The sequence below is a fragment of the Aethina tumida genome, chromosome 3 (assembly GCF_024364675.1).
Source record: "Aethina tumida isolate Nest 87 chromosome 3, icAetTumi1.1, whole genome shotgun sequence".
Classification (NCBI taxonomy): Eukaryota; Metazoa; Arthropoda; class Insecta; order Coleoptera; family Nitidulidae; genus Aethina; species Aethina tumida.
This window is the reverse complement of record NC_065437.1, coordinates 16,639,810-16,660,634: the sequence shown is the minus strand read 5'-3', so window position 1 is coordinate 16,660,634 and position 20,825 is coordinate 16,639,810. Positions and strand designations below refer to the sequence as shown.

The 20,825-nt window shown below is 28.8% G+C and overlaps 1 protein-coding gene across 6 annotated transcripts in view; it reads right to left on the bottom strand.

Moving 5' to 3' along the window:
- Window positions 1-19,336, bottom strand: part of LOC109596328 (cadherin-99C) — a 380,168-nt gene extending 360,832 nt beyond the window's left edge. For 4 of the 6 annotated variants that reach the window (XR_007547600.1, XR_007547599.1, XR_007547598.1 and 1 more), the window contains exons 1-2: window positions 18,667-19,327; window positions 3,567-3,642 (exon numbers count right to left, since the gene is read on the bottom strand). Coding sequence is in view for 2 of the 6 variants with exons in the window: in XM_049965365.1 (XP_049821322.1) it covers window positions 3,567-3,633 (67 nt within the window). In the remaining 4 variants the exon portion in view is untranslated. Of the gene's footprint in view, window positions 1-3,566; window positions 3,643-18,666 lie in introns of all 6 variants that reach the window. The other 2 variants (XM_049965365.1, XM_049965364.1) reach the window with 2 other exon arrangements.
- Window positions 19,337-20,825: the final 1,489 nt, after the last annotated feature.

Below are 20,825 nucleotides of genomic sequence, written 5' to 3'. Positions count from 1 at the left end.
TGTTCTATTTCATAACATTTTCTAATGTCAAACGATTATACATATTAGAAAATGAGGTCAAAAACATAGAACTACAACTAGAACGTATTTATCCAATATTAGGACGCAAAGAAGTCGTTAATGTCTGTGAAGTTTATCTGAAAATATTGTTACTAAATTGTGTACTGGACATTGTATTCTGTGGCTTATATTTCGAATCATTCTTGATATATCTCAAATCAACATTGCTGACCTTAATATTTGAAATTCCTTATACTATTACCGAATGTATATACATTGGCCTTATATCCTGGTACCACAATTTATATCACAAATACTCATTGTTAAATTGTACTTTAAAATACATAGTACAACGAAATGAACCACCTCGTAAATTGAATCAACTGATTAAAAGGTTCAAGGCAATTTCGAAAGTATTAGAAAATGTAAATAGACTTTACAATATACTTAATTTATTGTCACTCATGATGAACTACTTTGAAATACTGGAAAACGGTTTTCTTTTACTATATTATTTACTGTTTAACAACAATTTACCCAATTTTTTGCAAATGTTCCTTTTTAGTTCTCAAGCATTTTTAAGTGCAGTTTTCAATATTACATTCTTATGTCAACAAGCAAATAAATTAATACGAGAAGTAAGTAACGAAAATAATATCCATTTACTTAATTGTTAATCTAGATGGTAAGTTAATCCATTAAAAGCTTGCCTAAACAAGTTACCTTCAAATTGATTAGATTACTTCGTGTAAACAAGCAAGGAGTTAAAATTAATTTTAGTAGAAATACTGCATGTAATATGTTGGTGTCAAACACCAATATTTTTCTTAACATATTTGAAATTTTTTGCGGGTTACAACCGTATTTTGTTAAAAATGATAATATTCAGTTGTCCAAATCCAGAAGTGTATTTTCTTTATTGCATTTCGTATCATTTACCGCACATATAACTATATACTACGGATACAAAGATAGCGAAGATTATATTTTGACATCTACAGTGTTGCATGCTCTACAATATTATTACCTCATATTTCTTGTATTCAGTTTGTTAATCATTTATATATGTAATTTTATCAACTATAAAAGAATAAGCACATTGGAAATTCAGGTCTCAGATATTGAAATTGAACTGGACCGTTTTTGTACAAATCCAAATCTAAGAAAGAACGGGTGTTTTTGGAAAACTCAGGCCCTATTGGTTGTTTGTTTTGCTAACATTTTTGTGACTATTGGATTGTCTTTGTTAGTTTATAAGTCCTTGCTGCATTTCCTAAATTCATTATGGGTTAATTTTCTGTTCAAAATACCTTATATTATTTATTCGGGTGTCCAAATAATTGTTACATCGTGGTATCTTGATTTGGAACAGAAATATATCATAATTAATAACATATTAGCACATTTAACACACAAATCAAATTATGATAAAAATATAGACGATATTATGAGAATACATAAGTCCATCACTTCTATTTTGAAAGAATTCAATGCATTTTATACTTTAAGTATTCTACTTATATTAATGAGAGACTATTTTGAAACTATTGGAAATGTATTTTTCATCATATATCATATAATTTTCGCGAAATCCAAGTTTGTCTCCTATTTATATCCCATGCAGTCTGTGATAAGTTCAATTTTTAACATATGGTTTTTATCCTCACATGGAAATAAGATAAACAGAGAAGTAAGTTAATAATCAAATTATAGATTGCACAGTTTTTAATCTAGTACTTCTGATAATATTATATAATACAAAATATAATTAAGAAAAAAATTTATTGCATAATGTACAATTTTATTATTTTATGATTCAATTACTAAGATTAATGTTGTTCTATTTGATAACACACACAGGAATAAATTATACTTAATCAAAAACTTGTCACAATTTTCACCAACGTTCGTTTTTAATTTGTAAGTACAACAAAGTACAACTTTCAATATTACTTTCTTATCACAAAAAGCAAACAAATTAATACTTGAAGTAAATAATAAAATATTAATTTATTTTTAATTAATTGAATGGTGGACAGCAATTCTATTAATTTTATTAAATTACTTTGTATAAACAAACAAGAAGATGAAATTAAGTTTAATGAAATATTTCTTATAATATCGTCATGTCAAACACCAACATTTTACTTGATATTTTTGAAATTTTCTGCGGGTTACAACCGTATTCTGTTAATAATGGAAATATTATATTATTATCCATATGGAAAAGTGCATTTTCTATTCTTCAGTTCATATTATTTACCACACATATAACTATATACTATGCATACAAAGATATGGTGAAATCTACAGTGCTACATATTTTGCAGTATTATTATCTTGTGTTTCTCGATTTTAGTTTGTTCATTATATATTTTTTAAATTTTATCAACTATAAAAGAATAAAGAAATTGGAAATTCAGGTTAATGACGTTCAGTTTGAACTTGACCGTTTTTATACAAATTTAAATTTAAAGAGGTGTAAATGTTTTTGGAAACCTCAGATTTTGTTTTTTGCTTGCTTCGCTAATATTCTTATAAATATTGGTTTGTCTTTTTTAGTATTTAAAACGTTGTTGCAATTTCTAAATTTATTGTGTATTAGTCTCCTGTTCAAAATTCCCTATATTATCCATTCTGGATTTGAAATAGTTATTACATCGTGGTACTTTAATTTACAAGGAAAATATATCAAAATTAATAATATACTGATAAATTTGAAATACAAACGAGCTTATTGTAAAAGTATAGATAAACTGATGAAAATGCATAAATCCATAACTTGTATTTCGAAAAAAATTAATAGACTGTATGGTTTACATAATTTACTTATTTTAATAAACAATTATTTTGAAACAATAGTTAATTTATTTTTCATAATATATAATATAATTTTTGCTGTCCCAATGCTCACTTTTCATTTATACCCCATACAGTCTTTAATAAGTTCATTTTTTAATATATGGTTTTTGTCCATACAAGGCAATAATTTAAAACGTGAAGTAAGTAATCAACTGATTACATTATAACACTAACAACACATTTTTCTGTTAATATTAAAATTGATACATCACTCTCTTCTTGTTTCAGGCAAACAAAACGAAAATTATCCTTCTAGGAAGCTATGTACACCCTTCTGATGTTGTAGCAAGAAATTGCGTAAGTTTTGCAAAAGCATTCAGAATAAAGGAAATAATTAATTACAAACATTCGATTCTTTTTAGATCATAGTGGCCGTTTTACAACTAATGCAGAACAAGATATCGTTAAATGCTAGTAAACTATTCGCCATCGACTACGCTTTTCTATTTTCGGTATAAGCAACAATTCCATAAAAAATATTATTAATAGCTATAAATTTTATATTGTTTTAGGTCGGTGCGTCGATTTCCTCGTACCTATTCATCATGTTGCAATTCGAATGGGCAAGTCAGACTCCTAAGGTTGCAATAAATGCCACAGTCGCCACAACTTTATCACCACTGCATTAATTTTTATTGTGTCCTTTTACAATTGTGCTTATTGGTGTATATAAAAAAATAGTTTTATTGATTTTCTTTACTCACCTATCGCTCGTATTTTCGAGACAAGCGCGAGAAAAACCAGGGTGGCAATTAGCTGATGGGCCGCCATTCCACCAATCTGAAATAAAACGGAACAAAATTAAATTCATACGCAAAGTTCGCCTCCATAGAAAACCGGTGAGCATCGAGCTAATATTAGCTTAAAGATGTGTACATAAATTGTTTAACACAATAAAAAGTAACGGGATAATCAGTCGCAGACTTGTGTGAACGTTCCGTAAACTGAGGACCATTCACTTTGCCGCTCACGTGTGTCCTCCAATACATGATATGTCACAAATTTATAAGTATTTATTTATTACTGTTTTGCGTTTACTAATTGCCGTTAGTCCGTTGCGTATGGTAATTGTTGTAAATAAATTCGCGACTGCTGAACGGAATGTTTGGCGATTAAGGCGAGTCGGAAGTAGGACTTAGAACACGTGTGCTTTCTTGAATGTCCTGTATTTAAAGTTTATAATACATGAAAACTAATCTTATTTCAAAAGCATTTTTTTAATTTGTGGTGAATAAAAAATATTTAAAATATGTTCTAATTTTTTTTCATCGAGTCAAAAATACTCTTATTTAAATATATTAATACTAAAAATTTACAAAATATTCAGATTATTTATTCAGAATTAAATATTCATTAACAGTTTTGTATTTTTATATTAAATTTAAATTAAGGTTTAACAAATATGTAATTTTAAAAAATGAAAAAGAAATTAAAAGAAATGTATTGACTTAAAATTTTTCATGGACGTAAGTATGGAATAATATAATACAGGTAATAAATTTGGAAACAATTTATTAATATTTGGTACCAAAGCCTTTTTATTTAATGACTTCTCGACATCACCTGTTTATCGAGTCGACAAGATTGCGACACACTTCCATAGGAATGTTTACCCATTCTTCTTGTATAACTTAACACAAATGTTCTTCGTTGGTGATGTTTTTTATAGGATTTTTATTTCCAGATGTTTCATAGATATTTAATTAGAAATAAGTTTAAACTCTGCAAAAATCTATTTTTTACAAGCCTGGATATGTGTTTTAAATTGTTATCCTGTATTTTCCCCAAAGGGCAGCATATAATTTGCCACCGTGTCTAACTGTTGAATTTTGGTACTAGAAGAAAAAGAAAGAAAGAATTTCGGATAAGTTATAAAACACCCTGTATACTTACAACATCTAAATTCTAAATATTTATAATATGACGTTTAAATATTTTTTATTTTGTTTTTCAGTGCTTTATTTTCACTTAAATTAATTGTATATTAACCATCATAAAAATAGATTGAAATTTAAAGTTTATAACAAATTTTTAATTTCGAACATTTAATTTTATTATTTATAATAAAAGTTAAACTTTTGTACAGTCTTTAACTTGCAAGATACTAACATCAATTTCTTCCACTGTGTATTGTGAAGACCAAGACAATAGTCATTGTTCAAAAACCTTCTTGGAAGAAGAACGTGATAATTTATCACACGATTCTTTTATACCACTTTGTTGCTCAGCTGTTCACATATGGATTTGCAAATATTCCAGTGTGTTATTTGCTCAAAACACTCTTTAACAGTTCTGAAACGGCAGCAAAAGTTTTCAGACCTTTCAATTTTCCTCGCTTTCAATGCAAACGAAATATTAAAAAAAAATTATTAATTTATTTATTTACGGACGATTTCGCGGTCTTTAATTAAACGATTTTAACGCTCCACTGAACATTTTTAAAGAGTTAAGAAAGTGTCGGTTTTTGTTAACTGTTTTGAAAGTGCGGCGGAACTATTACAAAATAAATAAAAATATTTAACTCACTCTTAATGCATTATTCTGATTGAAGATTTGCATTTTTTTCTATCTGCAAACAATTACAGGCATAAATGGCACTTTCACTTAGAAAATAAATCTGAGTAAATAAAATTGAAATGCATTAATGCAATTTAAATTATAAGAATTATGTACTTGCTTTTGTCTTGACAATTGAAATCGAGCAAATAATTAAATATAAACAAAAAAAAAAAATAAATAAAAAGTAGCTTCTACCATAAGTGGGGAAATAAAACAATAAATTTAAGATGCCTCAGAGCTCTAGATAACTCTCCATCACCCTATATATCGTTTAACTAGAACAAAAAGATTGATTCTCAGTTCAAAATGCAATTTAATGAGTGTAATTCTGTATCATATTAACCATTAATCTGTGACCATATACGACTTGATAATGGTGATTTCTTGAATCATAAAGGCCGATGGAAGGCGCGCCCGAATTACTCACCACCTATTATTTAAATTCAGTTATTCCCATCCACCTCATAGAAATTGCATCAAACGAGCTCGAATCCTTTAAAGCCGGTGTTTATTTCAATTTGCCCCCATTGAAGAGCCCAAACAACACACATTATCCTCGTCGTCTTTAATTGGAGCAATAATTGATGCAATGCCGACGATAAAAATGACTTCAAAGTGAACTGAATCTCGATCTCCTTGAAACCGTTAAAAGATGCGATTCATCGGTGAATTAAATCGATTATATTGTAACAATGTAAAATTATTCCGAACAAAATGAATCTATTTTTATTTTGAATGAAAGTTAAACATTATACTTTCTGCTGTTTACGTTTAATCGCCGTGTATAATTTACGTGCAGCATTTTCAATAAACTTATAAACAACCGACTCGCATAACCATTATAACTGCATTTTCAGCGGAAATACAAAAGAGAAATTTCTTACGACAACTCGTAAATCGCTAACTGGATTTCTTTTTAGCGACAATATTATCGAAGCGTTCACTAGCAAACTAAAATCCACCGCTAATATTGTCGTGGGTGGATTGCCTTGGTATTTCCTGGTCTGCTGTATACAACTTTCAATTCACTCGGCTTGCTTTGGAGGCTAATTATACAGGTAAAGACATTCCCAATTATATTGGACGCCTGAAATATCGTTAAGATGTTGTTTGCTTAATTGAATCATCGGATCAAGTTCGTATTTGTTTTGTACAAAGTGTCGGACAGAATTACACTAACAATCTTCTATTACAGCCTCAACGAACTTAATAGTTAATTGAAGTTTATAAATAATACTGTTTTAACTTAAATAAATGTCATTTTTTTTCTGCAATATGTTAGTCGTTAGAAATTACTGCAATTAGTCGTAATGGCAATCCAACATGTTTATTAACGGTCCGCATAGTGTTTAATGATAAGCCCGCGCACATTCATACGGTTTATTGTGAGAAAAACGCTCGAATAATAAAAAACAAACTTGAATAGTATTGAATGAATAAATCTGCTCTGTAAAGACCTGACAGATGGACACAAGTCAACAATAACAGGTAGCCATACAAGTTGAATATCAGGCGAGTTTGTCTACCTGATTTTTTTCTTTCGTTATTAGTCCAGGTGTGGATTATCCAAGGTTTCAGTTCTAAAATTGTACGAAAACGTTTTACGTTTACCGAATCTTGCTGCCGGAAATTCAATAAAACGTTCGAGGTGTGACTCGTATGGGATTTTAAGATTATGACTCACACGAAGAAGCTGGAATTGGACCAGGTTTTTGAGATAACGCTACGGTGATTTAATTAAAAAAATAGACGAAGCCCGGGGCGCAAGTAATTATTGACTGGCGAAGAACAGTTAGTTGTTCCAGTTTGGAAGCGAATCTTTAACCGTTTTTGCCATGCAGTGTAACATATAATTATATTATATACCTTTTAAAACCTGATTGTTTCAACGAGTAATGATTTTTGCAATTAGTTACAAGCACTATAACTTACGTTTTCACTTTTTTGAAGCCACTAAAAGTACTGCAAAAAGTGTGGTTGTCGTGTCAGACCAAGAACAATACTGGCGCAAAGAAAAACTAATTATTTAGAAATCCCGTTTACATTGTTGATAAAAACTAGTTGTTTTTTTAAGAATATTGCAAAAATAACAACAAACATTAAATCTCCATTTCCCCAGTGATTTTGTAATTGTTTATTTTAATTTAATTCTCACGAATTTGCCTCACTTTAACTAACATTTCTTGAACTTTATATGTAAAAGATATTTTAGTATGTTAACAAATTAAATTGACTATGTTATCTTTTACGTTTCCTTCTACAAGTGCACGCTGTTAGTGGATGCTTAAGAGTTTCCTGTGGAAATGCACAGTTACCAGTAACTAAAAGCTGCCGTTCTTTTCCTTTCTACCGCACTCACATTCGTGTATTTATCAAGATTATCATGGGAATTGCATCGATTCCAGGACTCGTAATTGCATCTTAAACATCCGAGCAGATACAAAAACCCAATAAATTATTTAAATCGTAACCTCCACCCAAAAATATGCAGAACCAGTTAATACAAACGAGTCACGGTTGGGATGTCGCATTTGTCTTCTTTGAATGCGTTAAATTGTGTGGGTAAATTGCGTTTATTCGAAAACAATGCAGATGCAGAGATGTATGCATATCCCACCGATCTCCAACCAGCATCAATCAACGTTCAACGGTTCCACTTCCTATTTCCTGCATCTTTTGTGCAAGCTCATTATGACCGTTTAGGCTAATCTTTTTTATAGTTCGGCTGAACGAGATGGAAAGTTGTTGTGTAACAGAACTTTGTAACTGGAATTGCACAAAAAAAAAAAAGAAGCGAGTTCTAGAATACGAAGATATGGATCACGTTATGAAAAGAATGGCTGAATTAAAATTCCGAGCATAATATTTCCTAGCCATGTTCGTTCGGAATGCATTGTATTAGCAGATGGTGAGCTGTATTTAAGAGGTTTGTTGTTCATCTTCAATGAGGTAAGTGGAATACCGAAGGAGAAGCATTTGAATATTTTGCCCATTGGTAATACACACCAGGTAACTGAAGAAAATTACAAAATTTAGCTCCACTTAAAAGTCCATTAGTACCAGTAACATTTCCTAAACCTAGACATTCACGTAAAACTGTAAAATGTTAATTGTGAGGAATTTTTCCGGCTCATAATTTAAAACGCACCACGACACTAAATCAGACTGATGTTTTTTGAATGAAACCATCGGAATTCCGAGCATTTTAACTGCGCTGGGCTCGTAGCAGGATAACATTCTGGCCTGTTAGTCTTAACTACCGTTGTAATAATATGCATACGTTTAAACTGTTACATAATCAAGTTAGTTTTACTTTAATTACCGGCCAGAAATTTCACACGTTTCGCGATCTAATTACCCTCGCAATGTTTTCACACACACATGCACATTCGCCGCGGTATTTAAATGTTTTGCGGTAGCGGATAATTTCGATGAAAGTGGTCACGTATCAAGCCGACTTTCTTCAGTGTTTCCACAAAATATAAAATCATAAGTCACAAGGAAAAGTGATTAACTGTATACGTTATTCATGGAAAAAATATTTAGCACAATCCTTTATAAAGATACTAATTAACAATAAGCTTAAATCGTATTGTTTTGTCAATAAAAACTGCCATTCTGATAGGAACGTGGGCGAAAACTCTTATAACAATCTAAGAACCTTTTTATGGCGTTCTACCTGAATGTGGCGAATGACAATGGCAAAATCATTATGGCTGTCAAGTGACCAATGATTTTTTTCTTTCGGTCAATTCTGGTTTCCAAACTGGTCGTTGTAAAAGTCAAACCGGACCAAAAGTATAATTAAACATCGACAATTAATTGTGACTGTAAAATTTACAAGGTTTTAAATTTTTATACGTTTCTAGCTTTTCACTTTAAAAAGGGGGCTTTTAATGTGATTTTAAAGTGCATAGTCATCCATAATATTCACTACAGCAATTTTACAGCCGTGTCCGATTTAAGTACGTATAAAATAAATGTGAATAATTAATTAAATACACAAGTGTTTTGGTAATTTATTGTATTACAGGTTTTAAATTTTGACTGAATCAATGAAGTTTTAGTTGAAATTTATAAATTCTCCAATTTTTCAATTTTATACTTTCACTATAGCAATTTTACACCATTTTAAAATGCTTTTACTGAAAACTTTATGGTAAATTTAGTATTCAATTTGAAAACGGCACATTTCGTAAAATTAACATTAATATAAACTGACCCACTTTTATTATTTCGTGATCTACTGTCTACAATAACAAATTAATGTTTACGTACACAAATTAAATAAGTGTAGCTTATTTACATCTAATGATAAAATTATACCGAAGAAACTGACCCATTTATTATTAAATAGCTCCTTTTATAGGCTTAATGCCGTTAAATTACGAATTTTCAGCCCATAAATCATGTGAAATTTACATGATATTAAAAGTGAATTTTTATTCTTAAAATTATAAATAAACACACATAATACACAATGTTTCTTAAATGGCGGTTTAGCTCCCCGTAGCGACTTAGATCATAATATTTTAACTCCAAAATATTAATACTAAAATGACCACTATATAAAAATAAATCTTTTAGAAATCAATATGCAAATAGATGTTTGGCAACATCATATTCAATTTATTACATAATTTGAATATTTGTTTGCCAAAAAATTATTAAGTAAATATCGATAACTTATTAAAAGGAAATGTCAAAACGTTATATTTTATATTTGAATGTCATTCACTTCTAAAATAATGAAATAATTGAAGAACAACTAATTTTGGCATGTCAAAGTTGTGGGATAAATAACTGAAAAAAATATTTAATTAGTAAACTGTGTCTAGTAATTTTGATATTAATGCTGAAAAATTTCTGTATATATACTGGATATACATACAGCGTGGCCCATTTAAAAGCGGTACACCCTCATAACATATGGATAACTTTTTAGACATAAAAATTTAGGAAATCAAACTAGCAAATTTTTTACAGCAAATATAACTGCACCATTGAGTTAAGTACCCTCAGAAATGGATATATTTTATATAATAATTAAATTTTGCATATTCATTAACTGTCAAAAACAGCAATAAGAATAATTTAAGAAAATAAGATTCTATAATAAAGCCATAAATATTTTTTTATTCAATTTTGTTCATATTCTTTTTTATTGCTAATACAATTTTTTATTATTTATTTTATTTATGATACATTTATTTTAACTACAGTATACAAGTTAAATTTAAGAACACGTCTATAAGGAAATTTATACAATTATTATAGATCTAATTAAAAGAACAACAGATGTTTAAATACATTAATATTAAAAATTTTATTTTTGACTGCGTATTTTTTCATACTGTTTTTAGTTGCCTTTTCACTTGTTGAATAAAATTTAATGCGGAATTTCCAAAAATGGTTTGATTATAACAAATACATAAATCAAATTTAACATTTGTCGTCAACCTAATTGGTATATTAATTTAATTTAATCAACAAAAGTGCAAATTTGATTATAAAATAACTTTCATTTCATTAATATTCTAATATATAATATTAATATAACATTTCTAAAATGGACTAAAAAGTACATTCTTTTTGATTAAATTCAATTTATAACAAAATAATTGCATATTTATGAAAAATCAAGAGTCGTATAATTAAAGGTAAATGTTTCGAAAGCAATTGTCTACATTAACTGCACATCTGGTACTTACTGTATAAATTCATACTTAAGTAATTAATTTCAAAAATATAATTAACTCAATCGCTATTGCTTGTAATTTCCTTAATATTTCCTTTCTCAGCACAGGTTCATTGTACAGGAGACTTATTGCTTTTAAATAATTATACGTTACATTCAAGCACAGCTCGAAACACCACACATTTGCAGTTAAATGTGCAGTAGTCAACCGTTGAAATCATTACCATAGTAATTTTAATTATATCCATATAATATTCTCGGCAAGAACAGTTAACAAAATCGTTGCGTTGATGCGAAACAACTCATACTCCGAATAATTTCAACCTTAAAAGGACTCATAACTTATGAATTTGAATTTTTACACCTGTAAATGCAATGAACTCGCTCCAAAAACGGCATTTGAACATACACGAATGTCGCAACAGTATGAGCAACTGAGCCTTAGAATAAACACAACCCCACCCACCGATATTTGCAGGTGAGGGACTTGTGTGAGAGGTGTGAATATAAAACAACTTGTCCGCCGTTTTGTTTTTTTCACGTTGCAGTGGGCGACTAAACATAAATGATCCAGGATATTAAATCGGTGCATGCTGATGGCAACCAGACGATATTGCTTTTTATTAATAAGTGCGTGTGCGTATGAAATCGTTATCATTTGAATTATTCCAGCCAGTTCACGCCCTGGTTATAAATCACTTGGTTCTATCGGAAATATCTGAAATGATTAGAAAATGTGTTTTATAATTGAACTATTTTTTTTTCTTTAAAGTCGTGTGATTTTACGGTCTACAAAAGTTGCTTGCGGTAATTAAGTCAATCACAAAGGAAATCTAAAGTAAAAATTTAAAACGCAACTATTCTTGTTATTATTAGTTAATCTTATTCAGTAATACAAGTCAAAGAAATGGCAAGCAGTATAAAATTCCAAAAGTTTTATCTATAGAGATTAGCCAACCATCAACATTAACAAAAACTAATGGTACATTTACATAAATACTTTATAACTGACAACTTGGGCTTATGGTAAAGCTAACTGTTATTTGAAGATGTTTCGTAGCCACAGTAACCTCATAATTTAAACGTTCATTTGCTTATATGAATAATAATTATTACACACTTAAATAGTATAAAAAGTAAACAATTGTGAATTTTCACGATGCTAGTAATTTATAATAACTAATATTCGGTTTAACAATGACCTGAATGATTTAAACTTAACTGTAAAATAATTGCACGACTGAGTCTAAATTACAATTAAATGTCGCTTGCAGACATTTATTATTTTAATTATAACTGAAATAATGTTTAATTATGTATAATGTGGTTTTTTAAACAACTTCTAGTAATAAATAAAATAAAAGTCTTGTGTTTTTTATACAATATATATATATATATATATATATATATATAATGTATAAAAAAAATTTTTAGAAAAATTATTTAAAACATTTTAATCTATATTTTAGTTATTATCTAACAATAATTTATACATTAATAAATAAAAAAACAAAATTTCCAAAATAAAATGTAATATCTTACTTAAAAGAGTTACAAAGAGATTTTGTGAAAAAAATAACATGTGTGAAACATTATTGTGTTCGCTCAAATGTGGAAAGTAAATATAAAAATTACCTGAAAAATGTTTTAAATAGTAACGGGTCCAATTTGATTTAATATTTATAAAAATATAATCAAAAAGACATTTTAATATCAAAATATAACTTAGAAATGTGATGACTGATTATAATTTATAGAAATGTTTGTTTGTTTTTGTTTTGTCCGATATTTTAGGAATATTGACCATATAAATATAAATATTTCCAAAATAATTAGTAATATCTTACTCAAAAAAGTTACAATAAATATTTAGATAAAAAATAACATATGTGAAACTTGTTTGTTTTCACTCAAAAGTGGAAAGTAAATATAAATATCTATATCTAAAAATTACCCAAAAAAAAGTTTTAAAAAAATAACAGATCCAATTTCATTGAATATTTTAATAAAATATGATCGAAAAGAGATTTATTAAAAATTCGCAGATATTCTGATCAAAATCACTTTGAAATGTGATGATTATAATTTATAGATTTTTTTTTGTGTTACTTTCCGTTTTACGAATACTGGATATATAAAATCTAAATATTTTTTATTAGAATATTTAGAAAAATAATTTGAAACATTTTAATTTATTTAATGTGAAATTATCTAACAATAATTTATACGTTAATAAGTAAAAAAACATCAAAATTTTCGAAATAAATAGTAATATCTTACTTAAAAAAGTTATATAATATTACAAAGATTTTGGGAAAAAATAACGTGTGAAATTTTTTTGTTTCTATTCAAAAGTGGAAAGTGAATATAATCTATCTATACTTAAAAATTTCCCGAAAAATGTTTTAAATAATAACAGATTCAATTTGATTTAATATTTATAAAAATATGATCAAAAAGAAATTTCTTAAAAATTCACAAAAATTAAAAATATAACTTAGAAATATCGATTACAATTTATAGAAATAAAAAATAATATTTTAAACAAAATATTGGAATTATAATTAACATATATTGTAATAATTGAAGACTGAAAATTTCAATTACTTGACATGCACAGATTTTTTAAGATCCAATTGGTTCTGTGCTGTTCAGAGCAGCAAAACTGATACAGGAATTTTATTATGTAAAAACAGTTTTTTTTAAAGTTTTATGATTTTCAAAAAATTCCAGTATTAGAAAAGGTAAATCTATATACACTGGAAAAATTTTTCGTAATTTCATGTAAGCAAAAATAATGTATTAAAAAAGTTTTTGTGAATATCTTAATTTATTATTTTTGACACTGAGTCCATTTGAAAAATAAATTATAAAAAATTAAAAAAGTATAAATTCTGCCTTATCCGAATATTGAGAAATTCTTACCAATTTAACTTCTCAGTTTCATTATTACTAATCTTGCGCAAATGGCATCATAAAAAATAATTTTCCGTTCTAAATATCTCAAGATCGATTCGATCGACATCAATTTAGTAAATTGATCACGTAAAACTGTTAAATTACCATGTTAAAATGAAGCAAATGCGAAATAATTGCATCATTTAAATAAAAGTAAATGTAAATAAATAAATGTTAGTGGCACGGTATTTTTAACTTCCATGTCGAATTATACAGTAAATGGTAAATTTCCCTTTCAAATACAATTGTTCCTGAAACAACAAACAACAACATATTTAACAGAGAAAATTTAGCAATTGTCTTGGTTTTAATAAGTGAGATCTACGACTTTCATGTACCTTTTTTCCTACCACATAATGATGGTTATAAAATAAAAGGATTCTTACAAAAAGCATAACGTTACTTTAATTATATCCTCGAGTCACATTAGCACATCTCAACGCGTATGTTGATGAGAGCTGTCCTCCAATCAATAAGTGCGCTTTGAATGGCAACATCACAATTAATCAAATACAACACAAAGGACACAAGCGGATAAAAACTAACGAAATTAGAGGCATATGTTGCTGTTTTCTCGAGTACGTTTTCTTTTTATATTTTTTCTTCATATAGAAATGTAATTTTAAATCATTTACACATACGGTGATTGCACATAGGAATTTTGATTGTATTTTTCTATGCCATCTATTAATTAATGTTTGTTTCAGGAATAAAACATGTAACCTACATTTTCGAACACATTTATCGAGTGCTTTTAAATGAAAAAACAGCAAGAGTAGGCAATTTAGTTGCCAGTCTGACAAATTAATTAATAACACCGGTAATCTAGTTTGTCTGTGACACCGGTTACCTAATCGGTTAGTGATTCTTGTCGTTGCACGTATATGGAATGCTAATTAAAAAAATGCATAATTCATCGTCAATAACAGTGTCCGGTGATCATTTAACTTGTCGGTAATGCGATTATTTAATATCAGTCATACCCCGTTTGAATTTTAATACGCATTAGACATTTTGTACTTTTATTCCATCTCGTTTTGCCATCAGTGAGAAAGTTAATGATTATAAAAAACAATAACAACATTCGGAGAGTGAAAATGCAATTTCATTTAGATAAGTGGATGGAAATTACGTGGTTTATTGGGTTGTCAATTATTATTGAACACCTTTCGAATCACCTTGGCTTGACTATCCCCAACCGGAATTGAAATTTCGGTATCTCGCCTCATTTACTACTTTATAAATTGTTAATGCACAAAAAGAAAAGTAAAATAGAGTAAAACTAGACGGGACTTTTTTCTTACACCTTTTCTGTTTGACCGATTCCTGTAAAATTTGTTGTTACGCTTACTTATTCCTATAAAACCTTGTGTACGAGCAATCCATCCTTGACTAACAAAAACTTAATTCGAAAACCACGTTCAGCCATGTATTTTGAATAATATTGTAAAGGTGTGGGAATTAGTTGAAATTGTCGCATTGTATGACTCAGCGGTGAACAGTACCAGACTTAAGTGGGTGTATGCGTATGTTCTTGTTACCATTATATTAAAAGACGTTTTTAGGTGTGTGTTTGTCTTTGAAATCCTTTTCACCATAGCATACTAAATAATTATTGATTTTTTATCTAGGTTATTCTACCGATAAATTAGTCGAAGTATCGTAAGAAAAAATTCTTTTAGTTTTGACTGGACTATTTATAATATTAATATGGAGGGATGAGGGATTTCCCACTAATTGAAAGGTTATTACTATCAAAAGTTTGTAATAAAGTATCACCTGAGATTAAATATTAATTAATAATAACTAAATTGTTAGTCTGAAAATTAAAAAAAAATGGTTTACATTCTCCAACAAGGTAAGAAGAGTTCCAGAGTTCACAGAGCAATACTTTCAAGACTTAATAAAGAGTTAATCAAGAGTTAATAAATAAGTACGTATCAATGTCAATTTCTTTCGAGGTACCAAAATTTGAAATTATTAATTGGAAAATTCTTATGAAAATATATTCAGTATTTTTCAGTGTGATCCATTTTGAATCACGTATATTCTTTTCAATTGCATATCTTATATTTTGATCGTTCCAATTAGTTCTTAATTAATCAGCTGTTTTACGGTGGTAATTAAACCAACTAAAAAACTCGTACTATAATAAGATTCAATTTTCGTAAATAGTGCTGCATCATAGGTTTTCGGCCACCTCTTTGTACTACAACTATTGTGATGGTACAATATACAAATAACTTTATAGCTGACTAAACGTAACACTATAATGGTGATATTATCTCTCAACATTCTTCGCATTAGTTTTACTGTTCACGACCTCTTTGCTCTAACTTTTAAACTCGAAAAACTAATCGAAAATAAAGAACGTTGTAAAAGCATATAGTTTGAAATTCAACAGCGTAATTTTAATAATTACAACAGAAAATCGTAGAGTTGGCAATAAATATTATTAACAAATTGGTTTTGTTCATATGATGTGTATAATTATCGTTTCCATTATTGCAGCACAGCAAAACGTACAAACTGGGTTAACTTTCGAAGAATTTTATCTATTGTTTTATGGTATCATAACCAAGTTATTTCTTTACTTTCCACTATGTGAATAAAGTGTAATAATAACTTCAGTTTACGATTTATTGTATGCTCATAACAGTAAAAATCATTATCGTGTTTGTTATTTAGTTGATTCGCATATCAAATTATTTGCTGAGACTGCTAAATAATTTTTATGATCATTATTGCAAATTGTAAATCAACAGATTACAAAGATTATTTGTTTGAGACTTTCAAAATTCTCACCTAATAAACTCCAACCAAAACAGATGTTAAATTGGCGTTATAAATATTAATATTTCGATCATGAATTAATAATATTCGTGTTCTACTAGTGGGCTTTCTTCATTTACAGATAAAAAGAAGAGTTTCTAATAAAATTTGATTTTCAAATTCAGTTGCACGTGTTTCGCCCATTATGAAATAAGAAATTGTTTTTGGGATGGAAAGTTCATGTACAACGTTTCAATTTCCTAAGCCATAATGACGAACCAATTTTCGGAACTCTCATTTCGTAATGATCGATTACCATGAAATGAGCTATTTTCTAATGATCGGAATTTCAATTTGCAATTCCTGCTATAAATCCCTATCATCGGTATTTTTAAAATTGTTTCTAACATTTGACATTTGGTAAATTATAATCACTGATTAACATTCCATCTTTAATAATCATCAACAGTTTTTATACGATATTTAAGAAAACCGTGACAAAATATATAAAAATAAATTGTTTGTTTTATTGGAGAGCTTATCCTTGAGTTATCCTTTCTTAAATTGTTTTAAATAACTCTCAAGAAGTGTCGTAATGGTCTGACCTTTGCAATTTTGCAGCATATGCAACAACTTGAAATTAACCAAATTCCTAAACTCTTAACAATCCTTAATTTGTCCATCATAAATCATTAATAATCGACAGCATCACCCGAAAGCCAACAATTACAACGTGAATAAATAAACCTCGGACACCTGTTTGTTATTTAAAATCATTTAATATAATCTTTGGTTAAATCCACCAACGTCTTAGATAATCTCGTGACGTAACCTTTCGGCAATGTCTGAAAAACGTGCCAGTGCAAATGCCACTAACAAATGCACTGCGAGTGCAAAATGCACGACACTTTCCACAAACCGGGTAACGGTTTGTTGTTGTGGTTTATTTAAAAAAAAAAGTTAATTGTTTAATGTGTTAAAACACGAATGTGGGACTTTCACAATGTACCACAATTGTGTGAATGAACTAATGTGTAAAGACTTCGGCTTATTAATCTTATTAGAATATTATTTATGAGCAATTGTTTATAGGAATAATTTGAAGTCTTCGAGTCCTTTTATAAAATAAATAAATCCATATGTACTATTTAAGTATTAACATTTTAATTACTAACATGCAAATTATTTATTACATTTGCATTAAAATATATTTCCCATTTTCACTTATTATTATAATATTTATAATATATGTATTTAATATTAATTAATGGTCTTAATAACTATAGTTATGTAGTCTGAGAAATAAAATTTTTATTAATTACATATTATATATGTTTGATGCTTTAGATATTTGATTTAAGTTGTTAGATTAAATAAACTGTTGCACTTAATTACTAGAATATAGAAGTATTTAATTATATCTAATTATTTCATTGCAAAAAATTTAAAAAGTAATATTTATTAAGTAATTTACACAACCTAAATCTATAACTTTTTATTTTATTATTATAATTTCTTAATGAATAAATTGTGAATATGAATTTGTAAGAAATAGTTACCATCTAGTTTTAAGATGTTTTCATAAATTTAAAATCTTATAAGATTACGAAATAAATATTAGTCCACAAAATAATTTTAAAAATTTCCCTGGAACGGTGATGATCTAATTGATCTAAAAACAATACCGCGAAATAATCGATTAAAGTTCATGCAAAAGAAAGTAGGTAATCGATATTCAGGTCAGCAGTCGGTGACTTGAACGCAGCATCACTCGCCGAACCCGCCGAATCCAAAAGGAACGCCTCTCCGATATTTACCTTCTGTGGCCGTGTTCTCGATCAAAACAAAACCTCACATCCACATAATCCACGGGTCGATCGAAAGAAAACACGGTCAACGCATAGTCGATCGCGGAGTGCGTCGTCCAGATAAGAAAAAAAAGAAATCACGAACAAAAAACCAAAACACAAACACAGGCACTGAACACACCGGTTTTTTCGGGCACGTTTCGTCGAACGGATTCAGGTCAGTACAATTACGGGGTGGCACCCGAGATAGTCCATAGTTGCACCGAAACGAGACCGCACTCACGGGCAAAAACTGACTGCGGGAATGCTGGAACCGGCGCACCTGTCGCGCCACACTCCGTATACCTTATTCCGTGCGATCCGTACGATGCCCACCACGTACCACGAGACGAATAGCGGTCTTCACGGTACTCTCTTGCTATCTGTGGTGGCCGTGTGTGTGTGCCTGACCCCGTAGACCCAACCAGGTAACGCCGCTCACTCCAACTTGATCCTCTTGCTAGCCTTCGCCTGAAGACGAACGCGAAGAAATTGGTTCTTTATGCAACACAGTCTACGTTTTCTTTTGCAGTAATCATGATTATTGAATACTTCAAAATATTATTTACAGTTAGAAACATCTAATGTACAAAATTTTTATGTTGCTTTTACAATATACCAATGTATATAAAAAAATTGAAAATTTTGCAAATCTTTCGAGTTTGTTCTCCACAGTCCAATAACAAAGGTTAGAAGAATACCTCTTACAGATACCCTTTCTAGATGCATCATAAACAATTTTTATTCCCAAAGTGTGAATTTATTATCTATACACGTGTATTTTCGCTCACAATTAATGTGATCTGTTATAGTTAACATATATTAAACTGTAACAATAAATCATATTATCCATCCTTGTTAGATAATTTTAAATTCACAATGTTATAACAATATGCTTTATTTCTCATGGAGAAAGTGGATATTTCAGTAAAATTTTGCTACCACTAACATTCTATTCAAGGGGTTCTCAAACCTTAGACATAAAAAAATCCAGTAAACTGAAGCTCTGTTTACATTTTTAAATATAATTATTCAACACCCCCTTTTAGCAAAAACGTAAACTTAAACATATGGTAAAAAACATTCTTTTTTAAATAATCAATTAGTTTCCAGATATGACAGTAGATAACTCTCGCTTACAAAATAGAATTCTACAATATTATTTATCCTAACTAGTGCCCTCTATTTTGAATAAATAATACCTGAATAAGTTAGTTTGTCGATGTGGCAGCAGGTGGCTCCAATGAAAATAGAATTCTGTAATATTATTTTTTTAAAACTTGCGCCCTCAATATGTAAAAAGTTATACTTTAAGTAAACTTAAACAGCACTTATTGTAATTATTTAGGTAGTTTATAGATATGTCAATTGGCGCCTCTGATTAATGAAAATGGATTCCGTAATACTTTTAAAAAAGAAAGAATGCCACTTCACAATTAGTAGACACAAACAACTCTCATTTCTCTTTCTAGACTTAGAAATAAGTTTTGACAACATGTAGATTTGTAAAATAGAATCATTATTCTACTTTATTTAAGACTCATTAAAAGTCTATTGTCAATTTACATACATTTTATTTTATTTCATATATTATGTGTTTTATCTGTGGTAAAAGTAAGTCGTTAGTTTTATAATGTGGTAGTAATACCACGACATTATAGATTTGCTAAAATATTTAAGTTCTTTTTTAATTATATATATATATATATATAAGAATATTTTGATTAGTAATAGAAATATTTTTGGTTAAAAATAAACGCTGGGCGTGTTTTAGTATCATTTATAATTTATAATCTATTTTGCCTAAACAGGTAAATCGAGAGCACTGAATGCATAATCATTAATATCTTGACTTAATTACAAGAGTTGCATGTTCAGGCAACAATATACCATTACCTAAGCAGCAACCAATTCACAAATTGTTCCCATTTGAATGGCAATTTACATAAACAATGTAAGATCACTCTTAAACATTACTATTTATGTATGCAATTATCCTAACTGCGGTTTTTTAATCCCTGTATTCACAACAGAGAATCTTTATTTGAGTACCATTGTTTTCTTTATTCGAGGTGAATTGATAAAAAGTAAACAGCGGTTTATTTTATATAGTCAGTCAATGTAATGCA